We start from the raw sequence: 15,152 nt of genomic DNA, 5'->3' as shown, positions 1-15,152 counted from the left end.
GCCAATGGCACATGCCTGGGTTGCAGGCTCAATTCCCAGGAGGGGATGTGCAGGAGGCAGCTGGTCGGTGATTCTCTCTCATCATTGATGTTTCTATCTCTCTCTCCCTCTCCCTTCCTCTCTGAAATCAATAAAGAAATATATTTAAAAAATAAAAATAAAATAATCAACTATGATGTTTTATTGCTTAAAAATGTAGCACAAAGAATTAAGTAACTTTACACCTGGTATCCTCAAAAGACAACGTCAAATAAGAAATTCTTCCTGTTAACTTATCAAATCAGTGGATGAGCCGAATGGCTGTAAACTGCCATGGTTTGCTTCCCTTGAATTGGGGATGGGGTTTCTTTATTTCTACTAAGATCCAGTGAATCAAAGAAAAAAAAAAAAACACCCTGAAAATCACACATAAAATGTACTTAGTTTAGTTTAATTTTCAGAGCTAAATAAATGTGCCATATATGTAAAGTAAGTATTTCAACTTAAGAAAGGGCAAACAAAGCCATTCTCAATTTCTTTCTTTTTCCCTATAGTATGAGCAGTTAAAGAGGAGAAAGAAAGGGTAGGGAAAGATATTTCTATCCGATAGAGAGACACAGAGAAACAGACAGGGGCATTAGAGGTAAAGAGGGGGCATTAGATGTCATGAGGAAAGGCCAAAATCAGAAAGGAGAAGACAAGGAGGTAGACATGAAAGCCAGAGAGGCGGACAAAATGTGTGCTGCAAGGTGTGCGGCTAAACAGGGACATACATACAGGACCCACTACAGAAAAAAAACAAAGCCCTTGGTGTAGAATGACAGTGTCATAAAAATAAGAGTCTTTCATGGACTATAAGTAAACTTTTATAATTTTACTAGAGGCCTGATGCACGAAGATTCGTGCAAGAATGGGCCTTCTTTCCCCTGGCTGCTGGCACCGCCTTCGCTCTGGCCAGAGCCGCCTTTCCGCCTTCCCATGCTGCCCAGAGGCCCCGAGCAGCTGGGGTGGGGTGGAACGCCTGCGTCCCACCCCACCCCCGGCCGCTCAGCGCCTGCATATGCAAATTAACCCACCATCTTTGTTTGGTTAATTTGCATACTCACTCCTGATTGGCTGGTGGGTGTCGCGAAGGTACGGTCAATTAGCATGTTTCTCTTTAATTAGTGTAGCTTGTTAATTATTGGCTTTTTAACCAATACTTAGGTTGAAGTGGAGATATTACTATCAGCTAAAGAATATAAGCCCAGTAGGCTGGAGCATTGTCCTTTACACCGCAAGGTTGTGGGTTCAATCCCTGGTTGGGGTGCATGCAAGAGACAACAGAACAATGTTTCTCTCTCACATTGATGTTTTTCTCTCTCTCCCTTCCTCTTTCTAAAATTAATAATAATAATAATAATAATAAATAATAGTAATAATGAATATAAAAATCAAGCACAGCAAAGATCCTTACCATTATTACTAGTACTTCTACCAATACCTAAAGTTGAGGTTTTAGAGAATTATTGGTAATTTTTTTAATGTGATGATGGCACTGTAGTTAAGATTTTTAAGTCTTCATTTTTAGATTAGTTGCTGAAATACTCATGGGTGAAATGATAAAATGTCTGGGATTTGTTTAAAAATAACCTGGTGTGGGGGTGAGGAGGGAAAAGTGGATGGAGTGATAGAGTAACCATGAGTTAATTAACTGTTGAAGTTGGTATTGGATGTTCATTACCTATATTCTCTACTCTTGTAGGGGTTGATATTTGGCATAATAAAGTTTAGAAATTTTCTTTTCAAGAATAATTAATTTAAGAAAACTAAGGATTAGGGTAGTTTGGGTTTCCTTGGAAACTTGTCAGGCCACTAAAAGAATCCACTGTGTGAAATTAAATCTTTTAGGTGAAAACATAATTTGATAATACTATTATCAAATTGAAGGACAAAACATGATAAACAGAGCAAGGATAACCAATTTAATATAAACTTCTTAGAAGAATAATCATTTTGAATTATTGACTTGACTGAATCTGATAGACATCTTTTCATAAAATGTAAAGCTATGGATTTAAGGTTATTAGACAAACTTTAAGGTTGGTGGCCTCATCCAAACCACTCATTTTGCTATTGGCAAGACCCAAAAAGGGTTAAGTGACTTATCAAGCATTTGACTTGTCTCCCCATACCTATTAACATATTAATTGTAAAATTTTGTATGTAGTTTTCCTAATATAACTCTAAGCATTGTTCCATATTAGTAATATATATTCTTTGTAATATTATTATTTTTAAAGTTTTTTAAAAATATATGTTTTTATTTATTTCAGAGAGAGGAAGGGGGAGGGGGAGGAGGAAGAAGAGAGAGATAGAAACATCAATGATGAGAGAAAATCACTGATCAGCTGCCTACTGCACGCCCCTTACTAGGGATCGAGTCTGAAACCCAGGCATGTGCCCTGACTAGGAATCGAAACTCAGTCTCTTGGTTCCTGGGTCAATGCTCAACTACTGATCCACATTGGCCAAGCTATTATATTATTTTTAATTATTGTTTAATGCTTCATGGAGTGGATATAGTTCACTCCTTTATTCTTCTATGATATGGCATTCATATTATTTCCAACTCTTCATTACTATAAATAAAGCTGCTTTGAATATTATTTATATACAAAACTTCATTTTGATTAGGATTACCATAAAATTTATATTTGATTTTCTCAAAAGTAAGATGAAACTTCCTAACAGAAGTATATTTATTCTTTTGAAAATCAGTTAAGTGGCAAAATAAAGCTAGATTCTTCATTTCTCTATGGATCCAGCTCATGAACAGTCAAAATGATAGTATGTAGAGGAGGGCAGAAGACTAGTGTGAGGACTGTTTTGGGCAAAACAATGTTGATATTAGCAGAGGCAGAAAAGACATTTTTAACTAAAATTATACCCTACCTGTTGAAAAGCTTTTTCTGCTTGACGTTCAGCATCAATAACTTGTCTCTCAAGCTGTTGCATCTGTAAAGTGAGGAAAATAGAAAAAATATAAAAGCTCATATTTCCCTTTTGAAAGGCACTTAGAAATCTCACAATGTCATCAACTTTTTAAGGAATGTGTCACATTACATAAATGTAAATACACATGTAAATACCTCCAATAAAGTTTAGGACACTTTAAAATCAGTTTATAGAAAAGCAATACTTTAATTTTGAGTGACTGTTTTCATAATCATTTAAGCTGGCAAGTAACTTTGCAAAACACTTAATAAAGCAATGCAGGAAATATTCATGTAAGTTTTCACTTTCACGATGTAAAGCTTGGGCTAATTCCATAAGCAATCCACACCAAGTCACTAAAAGACACTTGAATGATCTGCTGCCCATATCAGGCACTGGACAAAAATAAGTATTTTATGAACAGGCCACTTAATACGACAACAAAACCTACTGTTTTGATTACTACAGAAGTGCCCTCTGTAGCCAGACTGGACACAGCAGCAAACGGCAGGAGGAAATCTGCCACTGATCTTAGATCATAACACCACGGCCATTAATGCTTAGTGTTTCGAGTATTGTAGGCTGGCTACTTTAGACAGAATACTTTAGGGCCTTTATACTTACTGCTGTGGACCGCAATCCCCCAAGTAGCTTTCTTTCTGACTTTCCATCCCCCATAGAACCCATAAAAGACTCTATCACCATTTTGTTATAATAAATAATATCTTCAGTCAGTAGCCCAAAATGATATAAATTAGCCTGCAAAGTCTTATCGTTAGTATATGTATAATTTCTGAGGCACTGTGAAATACTAGGTGAGGCAACAGAGACACTGAGATGTGGAATTTAAATAGGGTAATAAAAAAAAAATAGGGTAATCGTGGTCATATGAAAAGCAAACCTTGTGCTGTCCACAGACTCCTCATTCCCAGGAGAGAATTCTAAACCATCGCTGGGGAATCACAGTCTCAGAAGGAAGGTCAAGTGGCCAGAAACCAGACAGTCATGCTGTCTCAGCCAAAGGCAGCATGAGGTGATGTGGGCCACAACTGAAACCTAAAGGAGAAATTCTTCCAATCTAACCCATAGGAAATAACATTCACTTCAACTTAAAATGAAACTTGCCTTTTTCTCTCCCTGACTCAGAAAACTAGTAATACTGTAAAGTAGGAAAACTACTTAAATCTCAGCTTCCCTGAAGAGTTTATATTTGGCATACTAGAGATATTTCCAACACCATTCCTTAAATTCCTTTAAAGACCTCTCCCACTTACAGCAGTATTTGCCCAAGACTTCAATAAGGCCTTTTTCTTCATAAACTTCAATATTCTAAGTTACTTAGAAATTATGATTAAAAAAATACAAAATAATTCTTTTTAAGAAAAATCCCCTGTATTCTCCTACTCCATCTCCAAAAAAAAAAAAAAAGGTATACGGTATATAACTGAAATCCACCTTTCATTATAAAAAAACACTCTGAGATCATCTCACATGTCTTTTCTAAAAAATTCAGAAAGATGTCTCCTATTAATTGGCAATTACATTTGTTTAAATCATCTCCTTGCACATTTAGCCAGTGTATTCATTTAGAAAGATATAGGAAAATAATAATGAGTTACTTCTATGTGCCAGGCACTCTATTTAGAAACTGCATCACAAGAAAAGTGTGAAAGATCTGAGGTTTAATGCCAGCTCTTCAATTTCCAGCTGTGTGATACTGGGCATACTGTTCAAATACTCTCAGTCTTAATGTCAACATATTTAGACTGGGAATCACAATAGTTTCCTCATCAGGTTACTTTGGGGTTTAAATTAGCTAATGGTTGTACTAATTGCTTAGGAACTATAGTTAGCACTTAGTGTTAGCTGCCATAGCCCGTGCCAATAAATCAGAACTAAGAATCAAAAACTATTGCAGAAAAGAAAAGTTGGCTAGAATTCCTGGCAAAGAGCTAAAGAATCAAATTAGTATTCTCTCAAGAATCCTCAGCCTTGGGCCAGCATCCATTTGGGGGGAAGGTGTGGAGAACTAGTAGGGAAAAGCTATGGGGCAGACTGGTCCTAACATAAAACCAATGGTTATGAATGGGACCAGACTGGCCTCTGGAATGCAACATTTGACTCAAGTTGGCATGTAGAAGCAATGCAATAGGGTTTGCTTTGAAAAAATATGTAATGTTATGTAAATCATTATTACTACATACACACACAACATCGTAACACACAGATACCGACCCCCAAGCAGAGATGGATTTATATGTTGCATGGCTGAAAAGAAGATTGAATAGATGAGTGGGTAAGTATGTCAGAGAAAGCAAGGAATGCGGTAATAAAACTAGATGGGAGAGGCCATATAGGGCGATGGCTAAGCATTCAGGTTCTAAAAGCAGAATGCCAAGTTTCAAATCTTGGCTTCATCACTTACTTTTTGGCACAAACACAGGCAAGCTAAATAACTGCTATGCGCCTAAGTTTCCTCCTATGCAAATATGGATAATTCAGTACCTATCTCATAGGGTTGTTGTAATAATTAAAAAGTTAATTTACATAAAGCACTTAGAAGATTGCCTGGCACATAGTAAACATCCGTTTCCTAATCTGTAAAATGGGAACAATAAAATTTATTACTTCACAGGTTGTTAAGCACATAAGAAATCAACAAATACTTGATTTTTTTTATTAAAACATGGGTGGGTACCAAAACTAATTTTTAATCCAGAGAAAAATATTGCATAATGGAATATAACAGAAAATATTGTGAAAAACGTTATTTCCATTTTGGTGTTGAATCTATTTACTGGAAAACCATGAGTAACTTGGCAAACTTATCTACTTTCCACTGTATAAGACACAACTGAGTAATTCCATCTCTTAGATCTGGCAAAGGATTTAAGTCACAGATAGAAAAGACAAAAAAAAAAAAAAAGAGGAAGAAAAACCCACAACTAAAATAGCAATTTTGAAATAATATTACTCTCAAAATTCATCCACTGACAAAGAAAAAATAAAGTCTAATAACATAAACTAATAATCAAAAGCTATTTACAATTATACTTGTAGAGAAAACAACACTAACGTTTAAAAAATAATTTTGCTACAAGTCTTCTAAAAAAAAAAACCAACCAGAACAAATGCTGCCATCAAATTCAGAATTTAAAGGTCAATTAATTGGAAACCAAATAAGCATAACTTCTATTGAGTCCATAGAGAACCAAGAACATTTTGAGGAGTCAAGAGTGGGCTAACTGCTGAGAGGCTAAGGCAACACGTGGGAATGAGGTTTACCAACACGTATATAATTTATAATCTTGGCAAACGTCATTGTATGAGGCGATTAGAATTGTGGAAAATACCAGATAAATCACAGTACCACCTAAGAAATGATTTTTATAGAGAGAGGAGCAAAAGACAAAAGCATGTGTCACTAACTTTGAGTTAGGATAAGCTCCCCCAACTTGGAGATATTCAACCGGTATTTTCTTCAAGTTACAACTTTGATTATAATAGAGATAAGTAAAGCAAATTGATATTGGGTACTAATGGCATAACCTTAATCTTTGGACGTAAAAGGTGTTAAAGCACAAAAATTTAAGATGATATTAAACTGAATGATGTCTTACTGGGTTTTCGTGATATGTAGTTATATCATTAGAATACCTCTGTGCTAAGAGATTCTTAGCTAGAAGTGAAAAGAAGATTTAAGATGATCATTTTTGGAGATCTGATACCTGTACCAGCCCTCCATCCCAAGAGGATTATGCAGACTACAGTTGAAGAAGCCACCTGTAAGTTACTCTGATCAGTTATGAATGACCATTGATATCATTTATTCATTCACCCAGACAGCACTGTCCAACAGAAATACTAGTACATAATGTGAGTCACATGTACAATTTTAAAATTTCTAGTAAAATTTAAAAAGTAAAAAGAAATAAGTAAAATTAATTTTAATATTTTTTATTTAACCCAATATCCAAAAATTATCATTTCAACATGCAATTAATATAAAAATTACTGCTAGAGAATGTAAGATATTTTACATTCTTTTTTTTTCATACTAAATCTTTGAAATCTGGTGTGTGTTTTACATTTGCAACACATCTCAATTTTACCTAGCTTTATTTCAAATGCTCAACAGCTAGTGGCTGCCATATTGGACAGTGCAGATCTAGAATCCAAGTTCCCTGGAAACAGGAACACAGCTTGTCTTGTTCACAATCGTAACTGCAGCATTAAGAACAGTGTCTGTCACATAGTCAGCCCTCAATGAATATTTCTGAATGAATGAATGCACAAATGAATGAATTTATCTATTCATTTTATACACATATATGCCCCCCAAATTCTTGTGACATAAAATTTTAATTACATGATTAGAATTATTAAGAAACATATACAATTATCTTAAATTCCAGCTGGGATGATAGTTTAGTGATATATAGTTAGTCAATATAAATACTATATTTTTTCAAATACAGTATAAACACATTTTACTATCAATAGGGAACGTTCTTCTATAATCACTTTAAACATAACTTTCCTAAACATTTAAGTAGATCAAAATGCTGTCACACTTCTCTATAAAATCAAATAAATTATAGCTTTTCTCTCTGGAATAAATGCACTCTACATTCGTCAAATACATATAATGCTTACATATTCCACTAGTATTTGCAATGAAATGTTTTAGTCTTAATTTACTCTAAGACTGGCAAAAGACTAGACCAAATATGGCTTCAAAGCCCTGACAAAAGGTTAAATTATAGTCATTTTGCGTCAAGTGTTTAATCCCCAAAAGTACTGTGATTACTTAACAGAAATGAAACAGGGCCTACGTCGCTGCTGTTTAATAACACAGGTTAGGGAGAAAAGCTTACCTTCTCTGCTAGGAGCTCTCTTATCTTGCTTGCTTGAACCCTAAATTTCATTAGTTGGGACTCCAGAGCCACGCATCGTTCCTTCCAATCTACTGGTCCTTCAGTCTCAGAAAGCTCTGCCATATTTATTCTATAAAAGAAAGCATTCAAATGGCATAATACCAATTAGCATTCAGGGTAATTCATTAAACCATCTGATGTACACATTCTAATAACCACCTAATTATACTCAGATACAAGTTTCGAATTCTAAGATAAACTCTAGAACTGGTGATAGCACATGGAAAGGACTTAGTTGGACACGGTAAGCCAGGGTTGGAGGCCTAACTGTATTAATTAAATTTTCTATGTAACCTAATCTTTCCCTGTCTCAGTTTACCCAATCTAGACATGATAGTAAAAAAAATCATTCTTTTTCATGGGACAAATTAAATAGTGCAGTTTTTAACAGCACTTTGGACAGTAAAATAGCACCACAAACATAGAGTACTATTATTATTTTAGCTCTGCTCAACAGATAAGATTTTAAAAATCTATCAGCTCATAATTTTATCACACTCTTAAATTTACAGAATTATTACAGTTTGATTCTATTGGTAGCATGACAGAATTACCTAAAGAAGTTTATACCAGTGGTACAATTAAGGCTTGGACTTATATTATAATTATTATCACCACCCTAAATTTGTCCAGGTCCAGGTTGTTTTTCAAGCCAAAAAATCCTTTGGCATATTTAACTGGGCAAAGTATTATAACTCTGGACAAGTTTGCATAATTTTTATTTGGAACAAGAAGAGAAAACATGTAAGTGTAAAATTTAGAACCACCTACATTAAGTAAATAAATCTGGAATCAGTTTCTTATTCACTTTCCTTTTGGAGGAGATTCATCCCAGAGAGAAGCACTGTAAGGCAGAAGCCAGGAGGCAGGGAAAGGTTTTGAAATTCTAAAGAGCAAAAAATAGTACTTGATTTTGAAAGCCTGATTGTTTCTGGCTCTGGGACTCATGAAAGTAGTCTGAAATGTTCAATGTTTTATCAGGCTATTGAATAAATAGCTTGGTAATAATATATTTCTGAATTGGTCTTGCTATGAATGGACAAAATTTGCATTAGAAGCGAATCTCCTGAAGAAACCAAGCCTGTCATGGACCATATGTGACAGCAAAACTCTCAGAACCCGAGGACAGAACTGCAGTTGCAGGCGTACTATTCTGCGCTTTTGTTTTACAAAAATATGTTTCCCTCACATATTAACCAATTTGTTTTCCCAGTATTTACTGTAATATAACCCCTAACTTATATACCAGTTTTTAAACACACAAAAGTTTATTTTCCTAGCATAACTATTGTTTTATGCTTGCCCTGGCCAGGTGGCTCAGTTGGTTTATACAAAAGGTTGCGGGTTCGATTCCTGATCAGGGCACATACCTAGGTAGCAGGTTTGATCCCCGGTTGTGGGGGGGAGGGACATACAAGAGGCAACTGATGGATGTTTCTCTCCCTCTCTCTCTTCCTTTCTCTCTCCTCTCTCTCAAATCAATAAAAATTGTCCTTAGGTGAGGATTTTAAAATATTTATATTGTTTTATGCTTAAATCAGTTTTCACATTAATAGTTATATCACTCAATAATTTAGAAATAAATATAAGCAAAGTTGTCCTACAAAAGCTACAACTTTATTAAGGGCACCACAACCATGGAAATCATGCTCTTTTCATTTCTTTTGTTTTTATAGAAGTGTCACCCCATTGTTTTCTGAGTTTTTTTCCTAAAGATATTAGCCTTGTTAATGACCTGATTTTAAACAAAATAAAACTGATTTTCATTACCCACATTAAATTTACTATCAATAATGTAGGAGTAAATAATGCAGTTTGTCAATCACAATTTTTTTCTCAATTCTACTGCTACTTCATTTTTCTCCTCATTAGCTTTAGAGTGGACAAGGAAATAAGATGTGGATGAAATATTAAAAATAAAAAGCAGTCCTGAAAAGACAGCATTAAGTCTTGAGCCATTCCTTTTATTGCACAACAGTGCAGGGACGCTCTTCTAAAACAACAAGAAGAGTGTATTTCATGTTGATTAATTTTCGCTCTACATTTAAAATAACTTGCTTATGTTTTACTGTAAAATTACTACAGTTTAAAAATAAAAACCTATTTTTAACAAATGAAAAGCAATCAATATAATGCACCATATGAATAGAATGAAAGACAAAAAACACATAATCATTTCGATAGATTCAGAAAAACATTCAACAAAATCCAACACCTTCCCATGATAAAAACATCAACAGCCCGGCCGGTGTGGCTTAGTGGTTGAGCATTGACCCATGAACTAGTAGGTCACTGTTCGACTCCTGGTCAGGGCACATGCCCGGGTTGCAGGCTTGATCCCCAGTAGGGGGCGTACAGGAGGCAGCCGATATCGATGATTCTCTCATCATTGATGTTTCTCTCTCTCTCTCTCTCCTTCTCCCGTCCTCTCTCTGAAATCAATTAAAAACATATTTTTAAAAAGTCAACAAACTAGTAATAGAAAGGAACTTCCTCAACCTGATAAAGAGCATCTATGCAAAGCCCACAGCTAACATCACACTTAACAGTAAATGACTGATCCACCTAAGATTAGAAATAAGACAAGGATGTCCACTCTCACCACTTGCAGACAACATTGTACTGAAGGTTCTAGCCAGGGCAAGAAAATGAAATAGAAAGCATCCAGATTGGAAAGGAAGAACTAAACTACCTCTGTTTTCAGATGTCATGATCTTGTACATAGAAAATTCCAAGGAACTCACCAAAAAAACTACTAGAACTATTGAGTTCAGCAAAGTTTCAGGTACCAGATCAATATACAAAAATCAACTGTTTTTCTATACACTAGCCAGGAAAAATCCAAACATGAATTCAAGAATATCTTCCATTTACAATAGCATCACAAATAATTAAATACTTAAGAATAAATTTAACACTAGAAGTGTACGGATTGTACTGTGAGAACTGCCAAACATCACTGAAAGAAATTTTAAAAAGACCTAAATAAATGAAAGACAGCCCATATTCATAGATTGGAAGACTTAATATTGTGAAGATGGCAATACTTGCCATTGGATATACACATTCAATACAATCCCTGTCAAAATTCCAGAAACTGACAAGCTGATCCTAAAATTCATATGGAAATTCAGGGGACCCAGAATAGCCAAAACAATGTTGAAAAGCTGTAGGACTCACATGTTCCAGTTTAAAAAATCACCATAAAGCTACAGTAATGAAGACTATGTGGTATTGGCAAAAAGACAGACATGTAGATCAATGGAATGAAATCAAGAGTACAGAAATAAAACCTCACATTTTCATTCAGTTGAGTTTTGACAAAGGTGCCAAGACCATTCAATGGGAAATGAGAGTAGTCTTTTTAAAAAATGGTGCTAGAGGGAGGCTGAGGATTAGGTGGAAAAGGTAAAGGGATTGAGAAATACAGATTGGTAGTGACAAGAGTCATGGAGATGTAAAGTACAGCATAGGAAATACTGTGCCCGGTGAGTACTGGAAATATCGAGAACACTTTGTAAGGTATATAATTGTTTAGCCACTATGCTGTACACCTGAAACTACTATAAAAAATATTGAATTTAAACTGTAATTAAAAATAAAATTTAAAAAATGGTACTAGACAACTGAATATTCACATGCAAAAGAAAAATTGGACCCTCCCCCACCACACACTTTATATCATATACACAAATTAACTTAAAATGGATCAAAGATGTAAATATAAGACCCTAAGTTCTAAACTCTTAGAAGAAAACAATGGCCTAAGTCTTTGTGATTCTGGATAGACAACAGTTTCTTAGATATGATGTGTATATCATAAGTAATTAAAGAAAAATAGGTAAGTTGGACTTAATAAAAATTTTAAACTTTTGTGCTTCAAGGGACACCATCAAGAAAGTGAAAGATAACCCACAAAATTAAAAGAAATATTTTCAAATCATACATCTGACCAGGATTTATATTCAGAATACATAAAGGACTCTTACAATTTAACAAAAACAACTAAAAAGTAGGCAAAGAATATAAATACAGTATTTCTCTAAAGTATATATACAAATGGCCAATAAGCACTTGAAAAGATGCTTAACATCATTAGCTATAAGGGAAAAAGCAAATCAAAATCACAATGACATACCAAAATATACCAATAGGATGGCTAAATAAAAAAAGACATTGCAATAACAGTGTTGGTGAGGATGTAGAGAAAGTAGAACTCTCATACTTTGCTGCTGGGAATGTAAAAATGGTATAGCTGTTTTGGAAAATAGTTTTAATGGTTCCTCAAAATTTTTTACATAAAATTACCATATGACACAGAAACTCCAATACTAAGTATATACCCAAGATAATTGAATACATAAATCCACACCAAAATTTGTACACAAATGTTCACAGCACCATTATTCAAAGAGCCAAAAAGTGGAAACAATCTAATGTCCATAATCAGATGAATGGATATTATGCAACCACAAAAAAGGAATAAAGTATTAATGCATGCTACAATGGATGGACCTTGAAAACATTACCCTAAGTTCCAAGTGAAAGAAGCCAGACGCAAAAGGCCACATATTGTGATTCCATTTATGTAAAATAGGTAAATCCAAGGAGACAGAAAGTTGGTTGGTGGTTGCCCAGGGCTGTGAAAAAATGGCAACAGTGGTCCATTTGCAGTTTCTTTTTGGAGTGATGAAAATACTCCAGAATTAGCCCAGCCAGCATGGCTCAGGGGTTGAGCATCAACTTATGGAGGAGGTCACAGTTCAATTCCGGGTCAGGGCACATGCCTGGGTTTTGGCCCCATCCCCCAGTAGGGACATGCAGGAGGCAGCCGATGGATGTTTTCTCTCATCATTGATGTTTCTATCTCTCTCTCCCTCTCCTTTCCTCTCTGAAATCAATTTTTAAAAAAGGCAAGACAATACTCTAGAATTAGATAGTGCTAATGGTTGCACCGCCTTGTGGATTTACTAAAAACCACTGAACTGTATACTTTAAAAGGGTAAATTGAATGGTTTGTGAATTATACCTCAATTTAAAAAAAAGCATCTACTGTATTTACAAATGAGTAAAAAGTAACAGTTTAAGTGGTTATAGATTAGGTCAACATTTGCACATTTAATGATCCACTGTTTGTAGTTATCCCTGTCAAGAATTTCACCATTAACTCAAGTAATTTAGAGGTAATTCTTAACCTCAACTATGACAAGAATCAGACATATATCTTTCTAAGAGTACTTTGTTTTGAAAATGACACCGTATATAAATTCTACGTTCAACATGCCTATTCATATCTTTGGTTATGCTAATGACCTATTTTACAATGAAGTAGCAAAACCTTAACATGTTGTTGGCATTGAACGTCAGCATTCCCTATTAATAAGATCATAATTTTAAAAAAATTTCAAAGCTAGATTGGCTAATGGTCTGCCCTGAGGTCTAGACACCTGATTCTTCATTTCATTCTGTAATTTCAGTTAGTGCGAAGTAACTGCTGTGTGAATGCATCATTTTGAGCCAAGACTCTAATTTTGAACCATGTCCACCACCCTTTTCCATTACCTCTGGTTTTATAGAACCAACTGTCTCGCTTTGGGAGCTGTACCCACTTGCTGAATAAAAGTCATCACCAGATTCTGAATTGGAGAGGGACCCTCTCCTTCCCTGCAGCGGACAGGAACACGCCTTGGCTTCCCAAATGCCCCCCAGTGACTTCTGGAAATATTTACTGACACAAAATTGACTGTTGACAATTGTGGAGTGAAAGCTCTTTTTCTCTGAATCTCTGACTTCCTGTTTCTCTTCCAAATCCCAAGAGGGAAAGAAAAAGAAAGGAACCAATTCATCTACTTAGGCTTACCCCGCGATGAAGCTCGGGGTGGCCACTCGCGCTCTTTAATTCTCTCCTCTTAGGGGACAGCTTCACTTGGCCAGGTAACTGTGGATTTTTATTTATATATTTTCCTAAAGCAGAAAAGCTGTCTTTCTGGACCACACTGAGGCATGCCTTGTTGAAGAAGCCTCCGGACCACCACCCAGCCCCCCTTGGGCCAAACCTGTGACCCAGAACAGCCGTGCTCCCCGGCCCACAGCTCCCGGGGGACACACGCCGCTGTGCGGTCCACGCTTGGGACGGGCATTTCCACAAAGAAAGCAGTGACTGCAGGTAGCACAGCCCTGGGGCTTGTGCCGCGTAAAGGTTTAGCCTTTCTTTCCACATCACAATCTAGGATTCAAAGGTTCCGTCTTTTCTTTCTTTCTTTCTTTTTTTAAGTGGTTTGAGGACTTGGGGGACAGCGCAGCTTCGTGGTAGGTCACCTAAGGGCACCCTGGTGCTCCGGCACCTCCAGGTGTAGCCAACAGTGCTTTAGTTTGGAGAAGTTTCGTCCCGGCGGCGGTCACGGTGGGGCTCCCCACGAGCGGAGGCCGAGCCGAAGCATCCCTAACTGCGTGGGCCCCTCGGCCGCGGACGCGGGGCTCCCGGGTGCGTCCCCCTGATCGTCGGCTCCACGCCACGAACCCGGGCCCCACTTTTGCAAACAAAGTGTCACGGGAGACCAGGGCGCTAGGAGCCTCCGCCCCCAGAGGAGACCCCAGTCTTGGGGGGCAGCGAGGGGGGAGACGTGGGGAGGGGGGAGGCGCGGGGGCGAGTCTTGCGCCAGCCGGTTCCATCCCCCGGGTGCCCGCCCGCCGCCCCCATCCTCCGTCCAGCGAGCCCCCCACCCCCACCCCCCCGGGAACGCGCGCTCTCAAGGGGGCGGGGATACCCGCGCATCCGAAGCACTGAGGTCGCCTCTGGGCCCCCCGCCCTGCCCATCAGCCTACCTCTGTTAGGGGTCCCCAGTGGCCGCGCCCGAAGTCCCAGCCGCGCCCGGTGCGGGGCTCCAGGGGCTCTCCACCCGGGCCCGCCGCGCACCGAGCCGGGAGCGGGCGGGGGCAGGGCACGCCTCCTGCGGGACTGGCGGCAGGAGTAGCCCATCGGAGGTCGCCTCCGAGCGCCCCACGTCACCTGGAGGTGTGGCTATGACTTGGACTCCTCCCGGTCCCTGGAGCGGGTGGCAGTTTGGTCCTGGAGTGTGCACCCCTAAGCCTTCGCCACACCTGGAGCGCAGACCCTGTGGTGACGGTCACCTCCCTTCTATTCCTTCTGCCTCCACCCCGCACCCACCTGTTAGACCTCCCAGCCTGACGTCTCTCTTCTTGGCCCTCCATCCTTCACCCATTTGCCAGCTTAAGTGTCCTGAAGTTTGGAAGGACACC

General features: G+C 37.8%; 1 protein-coding gene across 1 annotated transcript in view; it reads right to left on the bottom strand.

Annotated features, from left to right (window-relative positions):
• The window catches only part of PLEKHH2 (pleckstrin homology, MyTH4 and FERM domain containing H2), a 70,902-nt gene extending 56,131 nt beyond the window's left edge, over positions 1 to 14,771 (bottom strand). Inside the window, exons 1-3 of the mRNA XM_008162193.3 lie at positions 14,718 to 14,771; positions 7,833 to 7,962; positions 2,914 to 2,976 (exon numbers count right to left, since the gene is read on the bottom strand). Of these exons, the coding sequence (XP_008160415.2) occupies positions 2,914 to 2,976; positions 7,833 to 7,955 (186 nt within the window). The 5' untranslated portion in view covers positions 7,956 to 7,962; positions 14,718 to 14,771. The remainder of the gene's footprint in view (positions 1 to 2,913; positions 2,977 to 7,832; positions 7,963 to 14,717) is intronic.
• Between the last annotated feature and the right edge of the window lie 381 nt (positions 14,772 to 15,152).

Source organism: Eptesicus fuscus, chromosome 16, assembly GCF_027574615.1.
Source record: "Eptesicus fuscus isolate TK198812 chromosome 16, DD_ASM_mEF_20220401, whole genome shotgun sequence".
Taxonomy (NCBI): Eukaryota; Metazoa; Chordata; class Mammalia; order Chiroptera; family Vespertilionidae; genus Eptesicus; species Eptesicus fuscus.
The sequence above is the reverse complement of the archived record's forward strand: the minus strand, read 5'-3'. Positions and strand labels throughout refer to the sequence as shown.